The 24,840-nt window shown below is 38.1% G+C and overlaps 5 protein-coding genes and 1 pseudogene across 6 annotated transcripts; 3 read left to right on the forward strand and 3 right to left on the reverse strand.

The window, feature by feature from the left end:
* The first annotated feature begins 338 nt into the window (after nt 1–338).
* On the forward strand, nt 339–1,909 carry LOC103944322 (membrane steroid-binding protein 1-like). Its single transcript, XM_009354751.3, has 2 exons — nt 339–827; nt 1,489–1,909. Exons 1-2 carry the CDS (start codon nt 469–471, stop codon nt 1,766–1,768), a joined length of 639 nt encoding a protein of 212 aa, XP_009353026.2. The 5' UTR covers nt 339–468; the 3' UTR covers nt 1,769–1,909.
* Nucleotides 1,853–4,363, reverse strand: LOC103944321 (chaperone protein dnaJ 72-like). Of its 2 annotated transcripts, XR_007255393.1 has the most exons (5): nt 3,737–4,363; nt 3,136–3,205; nt 2,880–3,012; nt 2,205–2,276; nt 1,853–1,984 (listed from the first exon to the last, which is right to left on the reverse strand). XR_007255393.1 is itself a non-coding variant. In XM_048576418.1 (3 exons), the coding sequence occupies exons 1-3, from the start codon at nt 4,138–4,140 to the stop codon at nt 2,950–2,952; spliced, it is 537 nt and encodes a 178-aa protein (XP_048432375.1). In that variant the 5' UTR covers nt 4,141–4,362; the 3' UTR covers nt 2,621–2,949. The 2 variants fall into 2 exon arrangements, 1 of the variants encoding a protein (XP_048432375.1); XM_048576418.1 differs by lacking the exons at nt 1,853–1,984; nt 2,205–2,276 and having other exon boundaries at nt 2,621–3,012; nt 3,737–4,362.
* A 2,657-nt stretch (nt 4,364–7,020) lies between these two features.
* Nucleotides 7,021–10,079, forward strand: LOC103944320 (protein PLANT CADMIUM RESISTANCE 10). The gene is made up of 4 exons (XM_009354749.3): nt 7,021–7,192; nt 7,789–8,005; nt 8,838–9,064; nt 9,647–10,079. The coding sequence occupies exons 2-4, from the start codon at nt 7,834–7,836 to the stop codon at nt 9,812–9,814; spliced, it is 567 nt and encodes a 188-aa protein (XP_009353024.1). The 5' UTR covers nt 7,021–7,192; nt 7,789–7,833; the 3' UTR covers nt 9,815–10,079.
* Nucleotides 10,080–10,746: 667 nt separating this feature from the next.
* LOC103944438 lies at nt 10,747–15,228 on the forward strand (annotated as a pseudogene).
* A 1,949-nt stretch (nt 15,229–17,177) lies between these two features.
* Nucleotides 17,178–21,263, reverse strand: LOC103944319. Its single transcript, XM_009354747.3, has 2 exons — nt 21,022–21,263; nt 17,178–19,917 (listed from the first exon to the last, which is right to left on the reverse strand). The coding sequence occupies exons 1-2, from the start codon at nt 21,026–21,028 to the stop codon at nt 17,828–17,830; spliced, it is 2,097 nt and encodes a 698-aa protein (XP_009353022.1). The 5' UTR covers nt 21,029–21,263; the 3' UTR covers nt 17,178–17,827.
* Nucleotides 21,264–22,077: 814 nt separating this feature from the next.
* On the reverse strand, nt 22,078–24,632 carry LOC103944318 (probable C-terminal domain small phosphatase). The gene is made up of 6 exons (XM_009354746.3): nt 24,218–24,632; nt 23,684–23,765; nt 23,212–23,278; nt 22,915–23,079; nt 22,651–22,711; nt 22,078–22,451 (listed from the first exon to the last, which is right to left on the reverse strand). Exons 1-6 carry the CDS (start codon nt 24,456–24,458, stop codon nt 22,282–22,284), a joined length of 786 nt encoding a protein of 261 aa, XP_009353021.2. The 5' UTR covers nt 24,459–24,632; the 3' UTR covers nt 22,078–22,281.
* Nucleotides 24,633–24,840: the final 208 nt, after the last annotated feature.

Here is a 24,840-nt window from a genome sequence, read left to right on the forward strand (position 1 = left end):
TTTTAAATAAGTGATATTATCTACATTAAAGTATATGAGATGTGCAAGTTTCACAATGAATTAGCAATAATGTGGTTCAAATTCAGTTTTTATCGAGAATTGAATATAAAATATTTCACTTATAAATAAAAAAGAATACTATTATGCGGTAGTACTAAGTAGTAGAATCCGACTTCTTTTATTTCAAGTTTCAAAAAGAAAAATGATTTGAACACTTCACCCAAAAAAAAAACCTTCTACAGTTTTACCTCGTTGTGAGCCTACAGTAGAAAAGTGGAACTAAAGAAAAAGTACAGGAGTAGCCGAGTAGGTAGGTGAGCCTGAAATTGGTAGGTGAAGTTGTGGTAGTAAATTGACCAAATATAAGAAGTTGGAGCAGCAATAAACCCATACACAAATTCCAAGTAGAAGAAGGGGAGAGAGAGAGAGACAGAGAGACAGAGAGAGAGAGAGGAGAGGGGGAGAGAAATGGAAGGATTATACGGAGCAGTGATGGAGGAGATAGGGCGGTACACCGGACTATCACCGGCGGCCTTCTTCACAATCGCCGGGATGATGGTCGTGGTTTACAGAATAGTCACCGGCATGTTTGTGGGTCCCGAAGATTACAACAAGCCTCCGGTGGCGGCGACCATCGACACCGTCGATTCTGATTCCAAATCCAATTTTGTGAATAAATACTTCAATTCCTCGGGGGCGGCGAGAGGCTCGTCGGTCCAAATGGGAGACATGACGGAGGAGCAGCTGAGAGAGTACGACGGGTCTGACCCCAATAAGCCGCTGCTTATGGCTATCAGGGCTCAGATATACGACGTCTCTTCCTCCAGGTACCTTCCCTGCTTCTCCTCCCTTCTTTCATTTTGCACTTACTTGAAATTTACAAAAAACACACTGGGACCATTTGGTCTTTCATGCCAATTCCGTTAGAATTTTTGTAAAAAATGAGGACAGTAACTCGGCGTTTAATAGTAAACATAAAAATTGAAAACGAAATAGTTATCAAGCGTCAAATTTTATACTTACATGTGTTTTTTAGGCATGTGACACAGCACTCAATTTTGACGGAAATTCTTATTATAGTCAATAAACAAAGCTAACAAAAACTAAAAATTAAAAGGTTATTAGGCGGTCTTTTAGTAAATCTTCTAACTGTGTACGTTTGTTTAATCACGTGACAACTTGTGTTTAATTTGACGGAAATTCTTATTAACGTCAATGACCAAAGCTACACACTTAGTCAAAGGAAACTGATTGTCACACTTCGCCAATTTCCTCTGCATGAAGATAAAAGAGAGTGCAAAAATCACTTCCTTCGTCAAATTCGAACAAATTTTACGGATTTTTAATCCGAGTATTCAAATTTTATGGAGATATTGTTATTATTTATCCTCTAATTGGTTGTTCAGATTTTATAAAAGCGAACACAAACTGGCAATTTCAGTGCAAAAGAAGATCATAATTTGAAGCAAATTACAACATACAATGCAGGAACTTTTACGGACCAGGAGGACCGTACGCCATGTTTGCTGGAAGGGAAGCAAGCAGAGCGCTGGCTCTTCTGTCTTTTAAACCCCAAGACATAAACGGCAATCTCGAAGGTCTGGGGCCTGAAGAACTTGGCATATTGCAGGATTGGGAAGATAAATTCATCGAAAAATATGACAAGGTCGGGCAGCTTGTAGCAGAGCAAACAACTACACATACCGATGAGAAAACTGAGGTCGCTGCAGATGACGCTCAACTGCAAGCAGTTGGACAAGCAGAATAGAGGAGAGGAGAGAATAATCTGTCAAGACATTGCACGCGCTCGGGCTAGGGTTTCCTTCTACCCGAGCACAAATATGTATCTCATTTCCGTATTTTGTATAAACACAAGAAATGGTAACAGTAAATTTTAAATTTAAGTACAGACCTTGTCTCCTGAATCAGTGTCCGTTCGGCTCCTGCTGCCTTGACCCTTGCTTATTCATCCTTCTCGGGTTCGCTGGGAAAGTAACAAGAAAGAAAAGGGAGGATTAGGACTACGGAGAAAGAAAAAGGACGATTGGACAAGCAGAATAGAGGAGAGGAGAGGAGAGCATAATCTGTCAAGATACTGCACGTGCTCGGGCTAGGGTTTCCTTCTAGCCGAGCACAAATATGTATCCCATTCCCATCTTCTGTACAAGCACAAGAAATGATAACAGTACATGGTAAGTAAAGACCTTGTCTCCTGAATCAGTGTCCATTCGGCTCCTGCTGCCTCGATCCTTACATATTCATCCTTCTCAGGTTGGCTGGGAAAATAATAAGAAAGAAAAAGGACGATATAAACTTTAAAACACTAACCTTGAGAATGCATCAAATCAGATCTACTGGATACCAGTGACATCAGTGACTCTTGTACCCCAAGAAACCAAGAGTGCAAGGCCGCCAGCGGGCATCACTGGTCCACCAATCCTCATACGATTGTAATAACATAACAAGCTAATTACACCAGTACAACCAAATAAAAGATGGGTATAAACTAAAGATGAACGGAAAGAAATTCAACACCGAAGAGTAAAAATGAAAATCAAAGGAAACAATATATTAAGCGTCAATCGATTATGTAACTACCTTAAAAGCGACATACTTGATCTTCAGAAACTAACAAGAACTTTGCTTTTATTTGTACTAGTACTGTATTACTACTTACAAGAGCACTTCGGTTTATGCATACAATGATACCTCAGGAAAATTTCCAATATATGATACATAACCCGAATACATAACCAAAGCGTTCCAATTATTGTAATCTATCTTCTATCGACATGAATAGTACATTATCGCGGAGAAGAACAAGAAAAATAACGAATCAAGCATAGACAGATCATACAAATACTTTGAATGAGACATACTCTGGCCTCAAAAACTAATGAGAACACTGCTTTTATCTGCATGTAATTGTGTGGTTTCAGCAAACGGCTCCTACGGCTTCTCTGTACGTGCTTTGGCTTTTCGAACGGATTTCATGGCTTCTTCAAATGATTTCTGAATGCAAATGAAAAGCATGTCAGTGTCACAATGTTGGAATGATTCGTTCGACGATTTTAGGCTCAATTTCTATAAACATGCAATCGACGGATACCAACAGCATTATAAGGAGCAACGTACCTCATGATTATGCATCTTCCATAAGGAATCCCAGCCCAAATTAACAACTGCTATACCACCTAAGAAAGCCCTGCACAAAATTCATCTTCCAATGAAGCATTTCCAAAGAGAAATTTACCCAACATATTACACTGATTAACCAAATGCCGAATTGGGCACGGTTAAATGTAATTTCATGTTCACCTCATCGGGCAAATGTATGAGTTTTTGTCAGGGAGTTTTAACGAAACACTTCTGGTACTGTTTATTTTAACGAAAAAAATATTTTTACTCTAAAAAATCACTCTTGGTACTATTCACTTACAACACATCTTTGTCATTTTGATTAAAACTCAAAATTTTCAAATTATTTTTAGTTTTTTATTTTTATTTTTATAGCATAGAATATTACAAATAAACTCCACCTGTATAATCTTACGCTGCCAATCCCAAACCGGATATAAAAAAAAAAGAGGCAGTCAGGTAATGGACAGCCGTCCCTCTGTTTTCACAGCCGTTATATTTGCTTCAAATGGACTTAAATAAGCAATTCAATGGTAAAACTGTAAAATCAATCGCGGAAATTTACAGACAAGTGAATAGGAAAAAAGGATTACCCTACCCTGCGACGGAGACATTGAGAAGGAAAGCGCGCGTTGTGACATATCGGAGAAAATTCTCAAAGGCAGAGGAAGCTCCACTGGCGGCTCCGGAGCCACCGCCTCTTCTGTAACTATTACCACCACTATATCCGTAACCGTAATTGTAAGTGCGAGTGTAGGTATTGTAATTGTTGTGGGGGCGGTGCGAGCTCTGGAAATTGTAGTCGGCGCGCTTGCGATCGTCGATGAGGACCTGGTAGGCCTCGGAGACCTGCTTGAATCGGACGGTGGCTCTGTCTCTCTCCGCCTTGGGGGATGCGGAGTGCTTGTCTGGGTGCAGCTTCACCGCCAGCCTCCTGAACGCTTCCTTGATTTCGGCTTTGCTCGCGTTCCTCGCCAGCCCCAATACCTTGTAGTGATCCATGATTTCGTTTTTGATAATTTTTCTCGATCGATCAAATTCGGTTTCTTTGTAATTAGGATTCGATTTTTCAGTTGGGAATTGGGGATTGAGGAATTAGGGTTTATAAATTTGTTTCGTCTTGGTGAATGAAGGGTTGGGTTATTCAACGTCGTGGCATCGCCATGGCCGCTTCCTTTCTCTTCATGCTTCGCGGTTCGCGGTTCATTTTCAGGAGAAAATTCCCCTTTCCCCATTATACCCTCCCGAATTTTCTGTTTTTTTTTTTTTTAACAAAATATATTAACGGGGTGTATTAAATTGTGATTTTGAAGGATTTTGATTCTTTTAATGAATCCAGAGTGTTCAATCTGGATTTTAAGTGAATTTCTGAAATTCAATGTGTATTCAATCAGGATTTGAAGATTATTCCATTTAATCTTTAGAAATCCGGATGTATTCAATTAGAATTTTAAGAAGTTTATAACATTCAGCTGTATTTAATTAGAATTTGGAAAAGTTGAGGAATTAGATGGAATTTGAGAGATTTTGTAGTGTATTTTAAGCATCCACAAATCTCACATCTCCCCATGAGATTTCGAGGGAATTGAATCAAAATTTTACATGGAATCTCTACAAATTAGTTAAACTATATAAAAATCTATGAATTTATAAATCCATTAAAATCTCTCAAATTCCCAATTGAATACACCATCCTAAGTCTTTGTTTGCAATAATGTAGTTGAAAATCGTTTTGACGAGAATTGGACCTAAGAAATCTCGTTTATATGTAAAGAAGGAAAAATAAAAGGTTATTTTGATTAAAAAAATTAAAAAAGAAAAGAAAAAAAAAACAGGGTTTAATTACTATAGTGATCATAAAAGAATGCATGAGAAATGATGATTAAATACCTTTTTTTTTTCTTTTTATATATTCATGTTTTTTTGTGTTTATTGTTCCGTTTTCCTAAAAAGTGTGTTGTTTTCGTTTGACTTACTTGACGGTATATGTGAAAATGTGTCAAAACCTATCTTGAACATGAAGGTTATCTTTGTTACTAAGAGCAAGTCCACTCCTAAAAAAATGTGTCAGCACCCAGCCTATTTAATCCACTCAGTGAACAGCGATAGACCATAATGAACAGTAATAGGCCAAATGCATCTCTACCCCTAAAAAAAATATCCTAGTTAATTTTATTAAAATATTATCAATTTTTATTATAAAATAATAATTTGACTTTTAATTTCTGACTTTTTAATAAAATAATAATATTATTATTAAAATATTTTTAATTTTTGCAGCTCCACCCTTCTTCCTCGTTACTACTGCCGTCCACCCCTCCACTTCCCTTCCATTCCCACCACTGCCTCCAAACCTCCTCATCTCATCCTCCGACGTCGTCACCCTCCTGTCCTTCAAATCCCAAGCCGACCTTAACATCAAGCTCCTCTACACCCTCAACGAGCTCTTCAACTACTCTCAATGGCAGGGCATCAAGTGCGCCCAGGGTCACGTCGTCCACTTCGTCCTCCCGTCCTTCTCCCTTCGACGCCTCGCTAGCATCAGCAGCGTCAGATAGCCCGTCTCACAGGATTGTCAATTCTGGGTCGGTCTGTGACATCCCACATCGCCCAGGGGAGTGATCCTTATATGTATATTCCCATCCCTACCTAGCACGAGGCCTTTTGGGAGCTCACTGGCTTCGGGTTCCGTAGGAACTCCGAAGTTAAGCGAGTAGGAGGCTAGAGCAATCCCAGGATGGGTGACCTACTGGGAAGTTGCTCGTGAGTTCCCAAAAACAAAACCGTGAGGGAATGGTAAGCCCAAAGCGGACAATATCGTGCTACGGTGGTGGATCGGGCCCGGGAAGTCGTCCCACCCAGGTCGGGATGTGACATTGGTATCAGAGCCTAACCCTGGCCGTGGTGTGCCGACGAGGACGTCGGGCCCCTAAGGGGGGTGGATTGTGACATCCCACATCGCCCAGGGGAGTGATCCTTATATGTATATTCCCATCCCTACCTAGCACGAGGCCTTTTGGGAGCTCACTGGCTTCGGGTTCCGTAGGAACTCCGAAGTTAAGCGAGTAGGAGGCTAGAGCAATCCCAGGATGGGTGACCTACTGGGAAGTTGCTCGTGAGTTCCCAAAAACAAAACCGTGAGGGAATGGTAAGCCCAAAGCGGACAATATCGTGCTACGGTGGTGGATCGGGCCCGGGAAGTCGTCCCACCCGGGTCGGGATAGTGACACGGTCTATGGCCTAGCTTAGGCTCAGGTGAAGCAAAAAAAGGGGAGGCCAGTCCATTTTTCAAGCTGTGTACTAGCCTATTAGGCTGGGGTGGAACTGCTCTAAGGATCCTGGGGATTCGTGAATTGTGTCTATTTATTATACAACGTGTGGTCAGTTTTTATCAAGTACTATTTGTGTTTAATTTTAAATAAAAATACTTAAAATAATTTATAACCGTACGATGTACGATAAACAAACACGATTGATAGATCCCTAAGATCCTCCGGGTTCCCACATTTAACTCTCCCACAAAGCTAGCCCTCCAAACTTTTCAACCGTGCATTATTTTTAATTGAAAAAAAGAGTAATGCTATATTTACCATTTAATTGTATCTTTGGGTTCGATACTCATTAAAAACGAATTTGAACCACCTCACTCCCCCATCCCCTTAGTGTAAATACTATCTTTTTTTTTTTTTTTAAATGTATCATCTTTCTAATAGAGATAGAATCCGTCAACGCATGTGGATTCTATCTCTATTAGAAAGATGTTATAATTGACGATACAACTACATAATAAAAATATTTCAACAAACACAACCACATGGTAATATCAAGTGACAGTAAATAATATGGCCGTATATCTAAATTTCAATCAAGAAAAAAGTTTAGTTTAGTCAAAAGCCCAAAAAGGTAATTTAAGCAACGGAATCAACTCCAGGTTCTCCTCCAATCGACTCGGACCCGGTTAGCTCCCGTCATTTCCACTCTCTCAACCACCGAACAGAACAGGCGGATCGTCGGCGCTACTATTCCTTCCTCCACCACCGACTCAGCCGGCCCGGTAAGAATCTTATTTACCGATTTCTACCCATTTTTTCATTGTTCTTCGCTTTCAATTTTCTTTATTATTTATTTTCCTAATTCATTTGTGATTATGTTGGGCATGGCATAGCTTGATTTCTTATCTAAATCCTAGCTCTGAATCTCAAATTTTGTGTCCAAAATCCCAACTTTTGATTTGATGCTTTATTTTGTGTTCGAATTCGTTGAATTTGTTACTCAAGAGTTACAATCTTAGCATTTGTATGTGTTGAAGAATACAAGAATCCCACATCGAAAATTGACAAAATAAATTACAGTATGTAACGAATGCTTCCGATCCTAATGATACCGGGGCTTTTTTGTGATGAAACCCCATAAGTTGGTAGTTGGGAATGGTATCTGTGTGATTAGTAGTGGGCCGCTCGTCTGACTCTTTGAAATCTTGACAAAAGCGTCGCTGCCCCCACTGATGATTTCTCTCCCTCTCACATTGTGTTTGTTTCGCTTTCATGTTTGTTGGGTAATTCTTATTAGAATTGTTTTTGTGACTGGTTGAGATCTACAGGATTGCACATTCATTGACTCTGTTACATTTTCTTTTTTATCCGTTTCTAGTGCTTTTGGGTACTGGTACAGATCATTTGTGTAACCAGAAAGAAGATGAAAGGCCAAAGCAGTTACGCTCCACCTGCTTACATTCCGTTGGGAATGTCAGATTCTGATTCAGCGATTGTTTTGCGAAATGAAGACCCGCCCAATCAGCAGAACAGCATTGATGGGCCCAAACAATGGTCTTCTGGAATCTGCGCATGCTGTGACGATATGCAGAGCTGTACGCTACTTTCTGCCTTGTGACCTTGATTTATCAGAAGGAAAAATTATGAAGGTGCCTTCTTGAGTAGGGACAACAAAAATTAGCCTGTTGCCGTTATACATGAATTTTACGAGGATTCTTTAAGCAAGGCTAGGAGAGGACTTGAATTATTTAACTAACCCTATATGTTACTATGTGCTCGCCTCTTATTTTTTATGCATTAATGTTCTCTGAGTACTCTTCAATATATGGGGGACCTCTTTTACGTCTAAATTTGTGATTGGTATTCATTCTGTGTTAGTTAAAAGCCATTGCAATATCTAGATTTCAGGCGAGTAACCATGTGCGGATTTTTTTTATAGATCAAACAGTATATACTATCTCATCAAACTTGACAAGAACATGAAGAGAACAGTAGGTTAGAATAACAGAACTTACGAAGTGTACATTGATAAACTAACACCTTGAATTTTTCATGGACAAAATTTGGATAAAGATTATTAATAAGATCCATATATTGAGTACTTTAAACCTCATTTTAACGACGTGATATCCAGTTTGATGTGAGGTAAAGCATTGGTTGTTGGTATATACTCTGTGTTGTTAGTGGTGAATAAATAGATGATAATGTTTTGAATACGTTAGAGGATGTACATGGGGAGAGGGTAATCTGACTTTTTTTTTTTTTTTTTTTTTGGTTTATCACAATAAGTTGTAACATTTGCTTGTTAGGTACACAACCATTGCCAAATATGTTCGTAACAGTAGCAGGAGCTTCATCCATCATGTCTCCAGATAATGACTTTCAAACCAATAACGACCATCTGATTGCTGATTTTTTATTTTACAGGTTGTGTAGGTCTATTTTGCCCTTGCTTTCTGTTTGGAAAGAATGCAGAATTTCTGGGTTCTGGGACATTATTAGGATCATGCATGACTCATTTTATTTTGTGGGCACTTGTTAATACTGCCTGCTGCTTATTGACTGAGGGCCTGTTTTTTGGCATACCGGGATGCTTTGTTGCATGTTATGCTTGTGGCTACCGCAGTGCCCTAAGAACAAAGTATAATCTTCAGGTATAACATCGTTTTTCAATTTACAGCCTCAAAGTCTGTTAACTTTTTAAGAGTAGAAAAGTTTTGATTTTGTGCTTTTATTCTCTCAGTTCTATCTTGAATTTTGTTTTACTTTTCATCTGAGTTTCAATCTGCATTTCGACTGTTTGAGAAATAGAAATGATTACCAAAAATGTGATTGATTATTGGTGTAGAAGTTGGGTTTGACACGTTGATTGAGTGCTCTCATACAATGTTAAAGTTTGAGCTTCCAACCGCAATTCATGCCTGTGCTTGACACCATATATAAGGCTTACCACTCTTAAGATTTGAAAAAAAAGGTTCTTCATATATAGTAATGAAAGGCTTCAGGTTGCTGATGCAGGATTATAATATCATTAAGGGAAGATGTAATTATCATTCATGTGGTAGGGAATGTGACTTTATATTGTGCTCATTGGTGGAAAATAATGTATTTGATTACTTTGAAATATTTGTTTGCGGGAGGTCATGAACTACTCGAAACTTTTTGTGGGACAACTGCTTGTTCTTAATTTTTTTACTTCACTAGTGCTTATCATTTCTTGTCCTTGAATTTTGTAGGAAGCACCATGTGGAGACTTCGTCACTCATTTTTTCTGCCATCTGTGTGCACTTTGTCAAGAGTACCGGGAGATCCGTGAAAAGTCTGATTCCGGCGCTCCTGACCTGAGTCTGGCTGTAGTTACAGCCCCACCAGTCCAGACAATGGAACCAGGTCTCCAAAAGTAAACCACAATTTTAATACTCCTGTAGGATCAGCATTTGGTTTAGGTTATACAACCTTCTTTGTGCCCTTCAGTGGGTAATGTTATTGAAGCCTTACATGATTTATTTTTTATTTTCCCTTAACTTCTTTGGTCTGTACCAGGGTTGATTTTTTACGTTATCAGCACGATGTACTTTTTTCGCTGTTTGTGCTTCAACCCGGAACCTATGCTACCTTCCGTTATGAATTGCAGGATGAATATTATGGAATGAACAACAGTGCTTTTTCGGTGTTTGTGTTTCAATATTTCATGTTCTTTCGTTCGATTTCAGCTCGAATCAAACTGAACTGCACCACTTAACGGTTGATTGGTTGGGTCATATTTTGATGTTAAAACTGATTTCAAATTGAACCTTGTCTATCCTTATCTAACGACTAAAGGTGAGACATCTACGTGTTGTTGAAATGATTGAAAGTGCTTCTTTCAAGAAGCACTAATTGAAATGTTTTTTTTTTCCTTTAGATTTACTTATATTTTCACTAAGAATTAGTTTCAATAATATTTTTACCAAAAACGTTTTTAGTCATTTTAAAATTACTTCCAAACGAGAATGTAGTGTAACACAGCTGGTGTTTGTATTGCCTATGAAGACAATTTTGGAGTGGCGGCAAATAAAAGCCAAAAAGGAAAATAAATAATAATTTTTAATAATTACAAGGACGATTTAACCAATTTTTGCAAATTTGCAATTTAAGAGTGAAAAGAATATCCTCCCTTTATTTTCGAGCGATTCAACGTTTCGCAAAACCGGCAAAAATTGCCAGTAACTTTCAGTTCCAATCATTCTTTAAATAAAAAAGATATTCTGTTCAATAAATAAAAAGATATTCAAAGATATGTTTTTCTTAAGCAAACAAAGATTGGCATAAACTTTATGAGTAACAACCCTTTTTTGTGTGTGATTATCCTTTTTTGTAAAAGAGTTTATAAATTTCCGAGTGTAGAGTTTATAAGATTTTAAAGTATTTCATAAAACTCTATATTCAATAAAATATGATTTTCGAGTATTTTATAAGGTGAAGGATTTTAATGAATTTGGAGTGGTTTTATAGTGTTTTTTATTATTTTTTTTATTTATTGTTTTTTTGTTAAAGGTTTTATAGTGTTTTTTAGACTTTAAGAAATGAGGTCTCTCCTAAAATTCGAAATATTTCACTTAAAATTTACACCACATGAAATCTATAAAACTCCATTAAACACCATAAATTTATAAATCTTTTAAAACCTTAGAATTTCCTTCTAATAAATCTCTCTCCCCCTAATATAAAAAAGCTCTCTCTCCCACTCAAAACATATAGAAAAACTCGAACACAGCAGGGAAGTGAGAGAGAAGCAAAGAGGGGAGAGAGAAGGAACGGGAATGGGATTTCTTGGGAGTTCAACGATCCCATTGGGACTGGGAATGGGAAGAGTAGTGGGCGAGCATTGCTGGGAATGGGGGAGGAAGTACTTGGGGTACAAACTCTGCAGCGTGAAGGACTTCATGTCGTTGGCGCTGGGTGTAATCAGCGTCCTCACTTGGGGCGTCGCTGAGATTCCCCAAATCATCACTAACTACAAAGCCAAATCCACTCACGGCCTCTCTCTTGCTTTCTTGATGACTTGGATTCTCTGGTAATATTCTAATGGGTTTAGGGTGTAGGGTTTAAGAGGCGGAGTACAGTGTACTAACCAGCTAGTTTAACGCACGTCTATTTAGTGGTTACGTCAATGTCATTTCAAATACTTTCGAACACAAAACCTCGGTGCATGCATAAATATTATTTACCACTTGAGTTACAAGTGTTTTTATCAAACTATATCATCCAAATGCAACCTTGAAGTTCTTGTAGTTTATCTTTTGGCCAAATGACAAACTGGGATTGTGTTTTTCTACGATTTTCGCTTTCGTACGTCCTTGCACTTTTGATATTGATGTAAGATTAATTGCTTTGTAATAGTCCAAGAGTATCTCACTCTCACCAATCCATTTGTTCTTGATGATTTTGTATACTTTTTGAATTTTTGAATGTGTTTGGATCATTCGTTACATTATCAAACCGGAATTTCAATTTCTTATTTGGACCAGTAACTAATTTTATATCAAATTCTTTTGCAGAGACCTGTTTAACCTTTTTGGCTGCCTGTTGGAACCAGCTACTGTGAGTGTTTAATGTTTCATTGTTTTCATAGCTTTCGAAACTTTGTTTAAGGTTTTTAGCTTTTAATTAACGTTGGTATGGAAATGTATTATTCTTGATGATTTTGTGTCAACTTTACAACGAAAGCACATATGCAGTAGACATGTCTCCAGTGCTCGTTAGGACTTATGCGGTAGACATGTCTCCTTTAGACACTATTAGTTTCGTTAATTGCTGATGGGAAGACCAATACTTGTGACATGGCTTCAAAGAAGACGACATTTTGTTTTCCTTTCCGTTGGTGTGGTAGCGTCGTGTTTTCCTTTCCGTTGGTGTGGTAGCGTCGTGGTTTTTCTTTATGGTCACGATTAACTCAGGGACAAGTTTGTGTTGGTCTATCTCGGCGTTGTGTAATGCGCGCTCATTTGTGCAGTTTATATTCGTTTGGTGACTAACTGCCTTTGTATACTTGCTTGTGCAGCTTCCAACACAATACTATACAGCAATGGTAGGAATGTCGACTCAAGCTGCACTTTGATAACTAACCACATAGGTTTTTTATTAACATTTACTTAATGTCATTAACAAATAAGTTGATGTGCACTGTTTTCTTGGTATGCAGTTTTATACAGCAACCACATCAGTTCTTTCTGCACAGACCATATACTATCGTTATATATATCCTCGTCTTAAGTACAATTTGAAAAAGGTTAGCATCTGGCGTCCTCGTCTCCTCTTGTATATCTTTAGACACTCCTGCATGTTTTCTTTTATGTTCATTTCAAGTTTATAACTTTGGGTTTAGAGAGGTGTTCGAGTTCATCTCAGAGAGACTTGAATATCCTAATCCCTGAAGTATACAACAGTAGTATATAACTGGTGCACAGTAATTTACTTATGACCGGTATATTTGCTTATTAAACTACTTTCTGCTTGTTAATTTCCTTTTTCCCTTTACCTACAATCGTTATATCAGAAAGCAAGCGAATACCTCTGATGCACTAATCTGTAATTTAGGGTTCCAAGTCTAATCCGGCTGAGGTTCCAGGAAAAGCTAGTGGCAGGATTATTGTGATTGACACCCCCTCTGCAGGAAATGTTTCAAGTTCACCCATTCTTTGTCCCAATATTTCTCCCGGACGAGAATCATACTACATGTAACTGATTTTTCCCATCAGAGTCATAAATTATTCTCTTATAGTCTTGCTTTTAATAATTTAACTGATGGAGAATTCGATTTGGCTCACTAAAGCAAAATGTGCATTTTCTCAAGTGCGTCTACAGATGCTCGAGACTTGTTGATACTCAAGCCTCTCTGATTTTCATGATGGAGCTTTTGGTCAATTGCTCACCCTTGCTACATATACAAGCTTAAAAATTTGAAACAAAATGTTGCTAGCTGAAATAGTTGGCAACATTTTTAAAGAACGTCTGAAACAATAATCAGATGCATTCTGACATGAAATTTTAAATTTGCAGTGTAGTGATCTATCAACTTTTCATTGTTGACAATCATGATCATGTAATTGGATATCTTTTTTCTTATGAGTTCATCAGATCGGCAAGATCTTTATCAAGGAGTCACGCCTCTACAGAAGAATTTCATGCGGCACAAAGAACAACTCGTACATTGAATCATAATCGAAATCCCAATGAAGAGCCCTTGCATCTACACAATCTGCACCATCTAATAATGTCAAGACTACGCTATGTGTGGTGAGCTCTATACTGCTGATCGTAAAATTTATATTCTATCGTTCTAATATTGATCTTACGATGTAAACTTTTGTCTCTTTGACTTTAGGTCTCGCTGATGACCTTATTTGGCACTTTTAATCACCAATCAGTTGATTTAAGTGTTGAGAATCCAAATCGAGGAGTAGTGATGCAAGTAGGAAGATGGCTGTTGCAGGTAGTTGACATTCCAAAGTATTAATTTACTTCAATTTTATTACTCTTAAGATTCTATAGAGAACAGGTCAAGCAGCATTGTTCTTGTTGCACAGAGCACTAGTGTTTCCCATTAGACAGTTTATTGTTAAGCAGTTTTCGCTCTCGGTTGCCTCTTTATCTTTTCTCATCATCATCGTCATCATTATTTTTCTCAACTTTCGAGTTTGGACAAAAGGTTTAAGCTTGGGTCACTGTCTTGCTCATTATACATATTTTTTCAGTTTTATGATAGTTTTTATGTAGAAACCTTTCCAACGTGGAAGACTGAAAAATTAAGCTCTATTCTTTTCTGGTGAACTGCTATTTGAATTTCAGGTGAGTAGTGGGCTGCTGCGAGAAACGGGTACTAAAGATAGCAGTGAGATAGGAAGTTTCCTTGGCTGGGGAATGACAGCTATTTACATTGGCGGACGGCTTCCTCAAATTTACTTAAATGTGAGTAGTACCCTTAACAGTCGTTAATTTCTTACGTGTCTTTACGTATGTCATTTGTCTTCTGTCTCAGTTGTTTGAACAATGTTAACTTCTGGTTCTAGATCATTTTTTTGCAGATCCGGAAGGGCAATGTTGACGTAAGCATTTTCACCTTCTTTTTTCGGAGTCAGTAATGGGTGGAAAAATAATTAATCTGTGTTTGTGTTAGGCATAAGCTCGAGTATAGGGGTTATGAGTACCGTTGAGGGATATAATTTTCCTTTATAATTTGCAGGGACTTAATCCTTTCATGTTCATCATTGCTATTGTTGGCAATACCACTTACATCGCAAGGTGAATATTGCTTAATCCTTCATGGTTCTTTTTCTACTGTTTATCCTTTTGGTTTACAGCCATTTACTTTAGCGTAAGCTCGAAAGTTACTGATATATTTTCTTACCAATGTGGAATATTTCAAGTGTTAGTTTTAGTCCGTTTCACGAACGATTGTGGTTCCTTGTTGTGCAGCATTTTGGTGAACAGCATGGAGTGGTCGAATATCAGACCGAACCTCGCATGGCTGGTGGATGCTGGAGGATGCATGCTTCTGGATATTTTTGTATCCTTATTTTATCGTCGCTGTTTCATATGTTTCTTCGAACATGTATAGTATACTTTGTTAAATAGTACAAGTGCATTCACTTACTGCAAAGATTTGTTCTTATAGTTTCCTTCGAACGTCGAACTTTTTTTCTTGCAGAACAAGTGCAATATCTTGAACAATATGAAACTCTTGAACCTTAATGTCATTTAGATACTACTTCAGTTCTTCCGATACTGGAGACGCCAAGACGTAGAGGCTATGGATAGACACTCCAATGTAGCTTAGTGAATGAAGGAATACCATAAAAATTCAAGGTATCATCTACTCTCTCTCTCTCTCTCTCTCTCTCTCTCTCTCTCTCTTCCCCCCCCCCCTCCTCCTCGTGTTGGGGTGGCTTGTTGGATTTAAGATGTTCTGTTGTGGCATATGGTGTTATCAGTTTCGAGTTGCATCATTTCGCTTAAACTTTGTTGGGTTCGTATAGAGAATGCTAGAAACCGTAAACGAAGATTTTATTTTCTTCTCGAAACGTTGGTCATTAGCGGTCGAATTAGATATTCTACAAATCATTATGTTGTGTTACATAGTTCTTGTAGGAGCAGACAGAGATTTGAACCTGACATTCATGAGAGGATCTAGGTTTGCAGTACGCTTAGACAGCGAAACCTCTGCAGTTCACGGAAACAAAACCGTCTGTCCTAAATTCTTATGTTGCTTGCCATACAAGTTAGAAACTTTGAATCATCCACATGCATGCTGGAAAGGATCTTGGATAGAAACGACAGCCGGCACTCCGTTTTTCACGAATTCCCTATGATATGAATAGTATTCATCTCGTTGCTGTTCATATGCTAATGCTATAATCTAATTTACTTCACTTTCTCTGAATCAGGATTCAGAAATTTCCAGGGAGCCATGTATGTAAATGAATCTTCGTCGCTGCCTTTTTGGGATTTCATCCGAACTAATGTAATCCAGTCATGAAGTATTCAGCAGCCAACATGCCATTTTTGTGCTTCGATTTTGCACCCTTACATTCGCATACGATATCGGTCTCTGCAATTTTGGGTTGTTAAGATACAGTAGTATTTTTGTTGCTACTTACCTTCAGACTTTCCAGTTTTACCAAAGTGTGAATTGACAACAAAGAACATAACTTCTTTTTTTCTTTAAAATAAAACTAATTATTAATTGAATTGTTCCATGAAACTGCCGTTTAGTTTCAATTTACCTCCTGAAACTACCGTTTTCAACTTTTTTGGTCTCACTTCACCTCATCCGTTTAAGAAAGCTTAAATTCAAGGGTATTTTGGACAATTTCACTTTTTACACACCTCTTTATCTTGCCTCTGTCCTGCCTTTTAGTTCAATCAACTAATCTTATTGGTGAAACAAATTAGGGTTCACGAAAGAAGAGAAAGAAATTTAATGAGTTGAAAATGGTAGCTTCAAGTGGCAAAGTGAGACAAAACCAGTATCATAGAATAAATTGAAACTAAATGGTAGTGTAAGGGGCAATTCAATTAATAAGCCAATAAAGAAAAAAAAAACTACAAATTTTGGTACTTTTTATTTTTATTTTTAATGAACAAGCGATATTATCTACACTAAAGAGAAGGGAGGAGCTTAGCCTCACAATAGGCTAACAATAATTTGGTTCAAATTTATCTTTGGTGAGAATCGTTCTCACCAAAGATCTCTCACTTACAAGTGAAGAGGAATACCACTAGAACGTAATACTAAGTGGTAAACAAATTTTCAATACTTAGTGAAGCACGAATTGCCAACTCTTATAAATTGCGGGAAGTGTGATTCCAACTTAAGCGCCGAGAAGGAAGACACACTGTCCTAGCCAACTTGATCCCCACACACCAGGATTTAACGCTTGATGTAAAGTTCAGCAACATGTTGTCGAACGAATACCCTTCGTTACTTCCGGCATGTTTTAAACCACCCAAGTTGAGAGGAAACACTGTCAGGCAACCATAATTTGCAAGGCGCCTAAACCCGCGCAGTTATTTGAGACATCCACCATTTGGCTAACTCCTTTGAGATCTCTGTCAAGCATATTTTGGGAGAATCCCCACCCAGCCATTTTTAATCAACCGGAACGAGTCAATTTGGAACTTCTTCCAACATTGAGAACAAAAGTACCACTCAATCAATAATTTTGGTCGTTTTGGTAGCGGTTTAGTTGATGTGAGAAGAAGAAAGACCAAAGCCACTAGTGGAAATTAGAGGAAGACCAAGATGCCAGATAATTGCATTAAAATGACTTTTCAATACACACTTAAAAAGGCTCATACATTTACACAAAAGGGTGATTCCCTGGACACAATGGAATACTTCAGTCCACTCGCGCCGTAGCATTTGAAAATATTCCGGCCAACTTTGAATCTATCTTTACAAAGGAATGGTAATAAATAGATACAGCAAATATTCTTTTAACCAAAACTCTTCCCGAGTCCAGAAATCAATGATTTTTTTCGATCCCCTACTGTTACTAGGGAGCTGTATGCAAACATATCCATATAATTTTAAATCCTCAGGTCCGCCACGAACACACTCTAACCCTAAAAGCTCAGAAATTTCGCGAAAATGATGCTCACCTGCGCAGATTCTGTGAAGCAGTCCCAAAATAGTTTCCAGAGCAAGGAACAGCACAAACATCACATTCTGTTCCAACGTATGTCTCCGTCCTTTTACACAAATATTCTGTTCCAACTTCCAAGCAAAAGACTTCAGATGACCATCACATTGGACAACCGACATCAGGTATCAAAAACTTATTACAAAATTTCATGTTATTGCAGCCAGGAACCGTTTATGATCCAGATGATCCACAAGGGATCAATTATAATACAGTGGCCCTTGAAAAAAGGTCTTACCCCGATGTATCAATTTCCTTCCCAGAATCATCCTCATTAATGTTTCTCCTCAACCTTCTTAGCCATATATCATAGTCCATGGGATATGGTGTCCCACATAGACTATCAACATAATCGGCAAATGCTTTCAACACTGTTGAGGCCTCACCTAACTTCTGTTGAATTAATCTCCTGGACCAAGAAGTCTCTCTCCACTGCAGTGCCCCCTCAACGGAATCCAGATCAGGTAGAACCCCACCACACGAAATATAAAGCATGTAAACAAGGCTCTCTGCATCTGAAGCTGAGCATAGCTTTCCCTCCTGGAGAGCATAAGTAGAAGAGAAATGAAGGTTCATTGCAGGGCGGTCCCTATCTTCAAGAATAGCACGTCCCCAACCAATAAGAACAAAATATGGTTGCTTCTCGGCAGACCTGACACAAATCACATTCTCAGGCCTGATGTCTCCGTGGCGAATTCCTGCGGAAGCAGCAGTTGAAAGTGCAGATAAGCAATCATGGCAACACCTGATCGCGTCCTCCATACCAAATCTGGCCTCACTTGTCATATGAGCCACTGTTTCACCAACTGGGCTGGTCACAAGAATCGGGGTGCCACACCAGGGGTGATCACAGTTTCCACCCGAGCTGGGTTTCTGACAATGACCAGGGTGAATAATCCTGCCAGAAGCACTTAACTGAGGTAGATACTTGCTAGATAGACCTCTCTGTTTCATAATAGTCAATATTTTCGTCTGCCTCTGAACTTGATACCACAGATTCATATCCTCCCACGCGGGCTCCAGCTGGGAAGGATGAGAACCAACATATAGAAACAAACTTTTCTGAGGTTCTTCAACCGGAGAAGCAATGTAATATGGATGTTCACTGTTATTCAAGACTTGATTGATCTGGTAACCTTTTTGCCAGTTAGAATCCTCCAACCATAATACAGATCCTGCTTCTAGCTTCATTAACTGTTCGGTCTCAATTTTAGCAGAATCATCCTCAACTTCAACGATTTCTGGGGATACACTGCGCTGCTGGAACCGATACAGACCATTTCCATTCGCCCGGGAATTCCCCAACTGCCTCTCAGTCCTTCTTGCTTGGAGGCGAGGACCATGGTCAGCAGCCAAGTCCTCTATCGAGTGCTTGGGAAATCCAGCAAATTGCACGATACAATGGAAGGTAGCAAAGAGTACCTGTAAAGCACCAATGTCTCCCCAGTTGGCATTTCCAAGTTTGTTCCAGATCCTATCAATGGGCGAGACTGCAATCCTAGAATGGTTTGTAATCCATTCAGCAGCACATTCATAAACATTATTGACATCAAACACCATCTTATTTACATCTCCTTCAACCTTTACTACCCCACCATACTGAGAATCAACAAGAAGAATAAACACAGAGTTTGAACTCTGAGAGTAGTTCATTCTGCTCAAGCTTCTTGATAATAATACACGTAGAGCATAGAAAAGGGCCTCGCCTAAAACAGATAGAGAAAGCTGCCTGTCACTATCCATGGAAAAGTTTCTGATATCAGGCCTTAAAAGAGACAGTTCAAGAATATGATCCCACTTCCCACGGGGATGTCTAGAGTTTGTAAGCAATAAACCAGTAGCACAAAGACCTCCAAGTTTACCATCTGCAATTGCCTTCTCAGCCTGGTAGAATTTCAAGTTTTCATTGTATAGACAAGCAACAGAGAAAGGCATAGGCTCATCTTGACTCCAGAATGCTTCCCACAATCCCTTCGCACCGGCATGTAAAAAATCTTCAATGGCAAGGTAAGCAGTTTCTTCAACAGCATCCGATGTTGAAGCATAAACGGAATTGGGCATTCTAATCACCTGCTGAAATGAAATCCCTTCCAATGCATAGTCAAACTTTTGAAGTTCTATCAACTCAAAAGGCACATCAAAGGCCGGTTTCATTGGTTCCGATGTGTTGGATATAGATTCAAACCAGTCTTCTAATTGTGCAGTAAGCATGCCACTGTCTACAAATCTATGAAGAAACTCCTTGCAGTTACGAGACCTACTGCCAGATGATGCACTAGACCTCTTTGTCCCAGACCCAACTGATTCCTGGTCTGGCGACACAGCTGCCAAAGAAAGTATAATAATGTAGATCAGCTAAATGGGGTTCGAAACAAGAAAATGCACATGAATCTACGTGTGTGTTTGTGTACTATTTCTTAACAAGTGCATCCACACAGTTGATATATACCAATGACAGAAACAATTGTTACTGATTGACTTCAAAAGTTATAGAAATGCTGTGCAGTTACCAAAATTTGACCATCAGTCCATCTGTACCTTTTTCTATTCACTTTTATAAGAACCACAAGTTTTATTATGAAGAGCGGAGAACAATAGAAATAAAATTGATCATAAATCCAAAAAATCAAAGACTCATAAGACTTTTCGTACCCTACTAAAACCCGCGTTAGCTCTTAATATTTGTTTCTTTTTTTTCGCTCTTGGTCATCCTTATATGACATACGTAAAGCATTATCTCATGGTTGTGATTCCTTGGGCCCTACTCCTACTCTCACACCACTCTCCTAATTTTTATCCTCGCTGACTTTCTCGAGTATGCTGTATTTCAATTTCCAACTAGTTTTACATTTAATCTTCATCCACTATTCTATCCCCAAGTTCTACCAAAAGAAATACCTTTCCTCACTTACCATGTCCTCCTCCTCCTCCTCCAACAACAGACCTACATGGTTCCAAATCTCCCCGATAAATAATTGTCTCTCTATCATACATCATAGCTATTGTCTCTTCTGCAACAAGGTGCCATGTACATTGGATCCACGTATCATTTGGATCATTTTTTTTATTTATTTGCAACAATGACATTGTGAACCCATCACCATTGCCTTTGGACATTCAATTCATCTCTTAAATTTTACAGTCACACAATTGGGGTCATTGTGCAATGAAACCCATAATTCATCCACCAAACACTCAGCTGGCCACATTAATGTTACTTCCTGTTGAGGAAGAAGCTCTTGAATTCACTTTAAAAATACAAAATCGAGCTCTTGAATTTACTCAAAATTCAAAATTGAGCACAAAAAACACTGAAACAATAAGAAATTGCCTAACACAGAAACCCTAGAGATGACAAAGACTAAAGGAAACAACCAAAATTTCCGAGTAGAGAGAGAGAAAGAGAGTGGAGGAGATGAAAGGCTGACCTTCCATTGCGGTTAGGGCTAACAGTCCAATCCAACTCAATCCAGTCCAACGCAGCAGCTCATTGACCGACCATGTCTGCGCCTCCTCCTCCTGCGCCGATCAAACGCTCGCTGCTGGTAATTTTCTCTTTTTCTTTTCTTTATTTTTTGGTTTTGTTTTTTTGTTTAATCGGGTATCCGAATATCAAGGCATTTTATTTTTGGGATCGTTTTTTTTTTTTTTTTTTTGGGAAGTGTGTCTTCTTTTGCCGGCCGACCCTCGGATTATTCGACCGCCCCCGCCCGCACCATGTACACGTATTTTTATTTTATCTTTTGTTTTTACTGCCAATTTTTTCACATTTGCTTTTTATTGGGTTGGAGATTTTTTTATTTTTTTTTATTTTATATTTGTCAATCTTTTTTCTTCAACTAAAACTAAAATAATAAGTACGAACACAGCTGGCTAGGGCCTAGAGTTTAAAAGTATAAGTGGCGGTGAAGAAATATCTCGCACGAAAAGTACGTGTTTATAAGTATTTGAACTATAATATTTATTGTAAATGATATTATAATAAAATCTTAACTCTTTCAACGACCACACATATTTCACGTCATATAGTTTGTGAGAGGTGTTCTAAAATATAAAGTTTACTAAATTTTTCATATGCTCATAAGAAGTTATAATAAAATATTAACCATCTTCGCCATAAAATGACCTACTTTTGAAATTCTAGAATTGACTCGGCTCGCCCAATTGCCTACGCTAGCGGGGATGAAAAAGCACTCCCACAACTACTAAAAAGATTTTTCTTGCCAGTTCTTCAATATATTCTTTCGACACATCTATAGAGAATCTAACTTCGTAACTGATGCGTCTTTTCCATTCATAAACCTAGAACCTAGGTCCATCATCTGCTTGTGCCACGCCCATTCTGCTTGGCAGTGGGCTACATTCTTCTCTTCAGGTTGCCTTCCGTTGTAATTTCTCAATTTATTTCTTCTGAAATTTAGAAGAGGTACATCCCTTCGTATCGTAGTTAAAATAAATTGGCGATTTTGTACGACATACATTGATGAATTAAAAATAACTTGAACAAAATTATCGAAGAAGGATTCCGTCACGATCCAACAGAATGTATTGCAACAAGAGTAACAGCTAGACAAACACACAGAAAGAAGCAGAAGACAACATGTTCAGTTCAGGTGCTGCAAACAAAAAGCATATGTTGAAATTTAAAGTTGATAACAGTTCATGTTAAAACATGAAAGCCGAGTCTCTCAACGCTTGTACCGCTTTCCGAGTCTACGAAGAACATTCGAGTAGAATTTCCAATCCGGATGAGTAGGTGAAATTGCAGGCATTCCAAAGGGGTTTCCCTTCACATAAATTTGCACGTCTTTTGCATCTGCAAGGCCATCCAAATACTTCCCAAGTTCTCCCTTTGGATCTATTTCCAACAGTTCAAGAAAAAAGAAAAATCGGCTTTTGGGTTAGGCAAGTGGTAGAATTTCAAATGTTAATTCTCAAGGGAGACGATATCCGAACATGCAAGTTCATTGTGTGCTAAAAATATACAGTGTAGGAGGTGAAAATGAGCATGCGGTAATCACTTCCAAAATAATAAATGTATCAAATTCTCGCCATACCTAATTCTTTGTCGTTGTCATTCTCAGCATCATATGACTCCAAGAAGATACCTGTGTTAGGCTGTGATATGAAATAAAGAAAGCAACTTTAGAATGATCAAGGACAGCCATTGTCGCACTCTCGTTTTCCCCTTCTGCACTCCTTCCATTTCAGTCTTATTCTCCTTCAAAATTCAATCCGAACCCTTGGAAAAAATGGAGTGCCAAGGGAGAAAACGGGAATCTGAAAAAAAAAGGAGGAAGGCAGAGTTGTGATGACCATACAGGATTCAATAGAGCCTTGTAAGGTTTGTCATCAATGGAAAGAGTATCAGATTCTGAATATTTCCCACTAAAATAGCTCCACACTTTGTCCAGTTCTTTGAAAAATAGAGGCTTGTTTTTATTCTCCAGCGACTTCAACCCAGAGTCGGTACATTCATGTTGATCCTATTGAAGAAATACATATCAGTAAATCTTGTCCCCAAACATTTACCAAATACATATATATACATACATATATATATATCTTAATAATATACGTATATGAATGTATAGCTTTATGTATCTTACAGTTCTTACCCAAACAAATGCCAGTCGTCTTCTCAGCTTTCCCATTATACAATCCAACACACCATCCACATTTTTTCTGTTAATCAGTCATTCATAGCACAATAATCAGAGTGACTAGCAAGTATATAACAAATGAAAATCATGAAGAAACAGAAGTATAACTCAACATGATAATCGGTAGACAAGAGCATTAATAGCATGTTTACTTACCAAAAACGAGAACAAGACTAAATGATATCGTTCTAATTCCTAACTTCTTCACGTTTACAGTCAAAAATGAAAAAGGAAAAAAAAAAAATGTGGTTTTCATCTTAAAATCAGGAATTAGATACTCTCGGAACCAAAAATTGGATCAACTAGACGAAAGTTGATTCAATTCGTCAGTTTGAGTAACCATGCTATAAGTTCCCAAATTCATAATTGACAGTAAACATGCCATAAAAGTTAATTAGAAAATAAAAAACATTGTGTGTGCTCTTACTCTTGGGCAGAACTCCATATTCCAACTTCAAATCTTTCAAAACAAAATTGCATGAATTCCTCACAAAATGGTCTCCTAAAAACTGCAACGTCAAAGAAGAGGGTGGTCAAACCTAAAGCGAATGTAACATGTAGTATTAATTCTAAGTATTTTTTTTATTTATTGTTTTTTAATACAAGCCATATTACTATTATAATTCACACTAGGTAGACATCATGCTACAAGCTCTAGTAGAAATGAGAAACTAATCGTTATCCATGAGTCGTTGGTAAACTTTTTTGAAAATGTAATACTACGTAGACAAACTTTTAAATTATATTTGCAAATCATGTGACTTGTCAGCCATAAACAATATGCATGTTAGTAGATCTTCAGGTTTCCCTACACGAAGTTCCACACTCCTCTGTCTTACAACACTTAAGTAATAATCCTAATAATCCGACCGCCATCAACCACTTTAGGTTTACAAAATATAATTTAAATCACCTTTAAATGCTATGAACAACTCTCTAATTCAAAGATTGGTGTACGTACCTAGATAGCTTCCATATGTGCCATCGGGAATACGATTGCTTGGAATTTTTGTCCCGTAGTGGAGGGAAACTCTGTGGACTATCAAGCCATTGAGGCTAAAGATTACAAGCTTCTTCCTTGATCCTAGGTTTAGCTTCTCCAGAGAAAGGCCGCAATCGCTTCCGGTGTCTTTGTTGACATCATCGTCGCCGTCTTCGCTGTCATATTGTTGCTTGTTTTTACAGATCTTTTCATCAGCCATTGTTCAAAGCAATGATGTAACAAGTAGCAATTTTGCCGATTAACATATGGTGTCGTCGGTTTATAGAGGAAGAAGAGACTGCTGGCTTTTCATCTTCTGTATACGTTTATCGAACAAATGGTGGCAAAAACCAAAGAGTAAAGTGAAAAATGGTCTTGCAAATGGCTTTGGATACCCTAGTCGAGGAAAAAGACGAGAATGACTTGAAAAATGCCACTCATTTTTTGGGACGTGGCATTTTAGACTAAAAAGTTAATAAGTGATTACTTTTCATCTTCTACTCGTTTAGGATTCGTTTGGATATGCTTTTAAAATGGTTAAAAGTATTTTTAGAGAAAGTGTTTTTTGGTTCAGAAGCACTTAAAAGTGCTTTATGTAAAAA

The sequence above is a fragment of a genome, unplaced genomic scaffold (genome assembly GCF_019419815.1).
Source record: "Pyrus x bretschneideri cultivar Hongxiangsu unplaced genomic scaffold, Pyrus_bretschneideri_v1 Contig9, whole genome shotgun sequence".
In the NCBI taxonomy this organism is placed as follows: domain Eukaryota; kingdom Viridiplantae; phylum Streptophyta; class Magnoliopsida; order Rosales; family Rosaceae; genus Pyrus; species Pyrus x bretschneideri.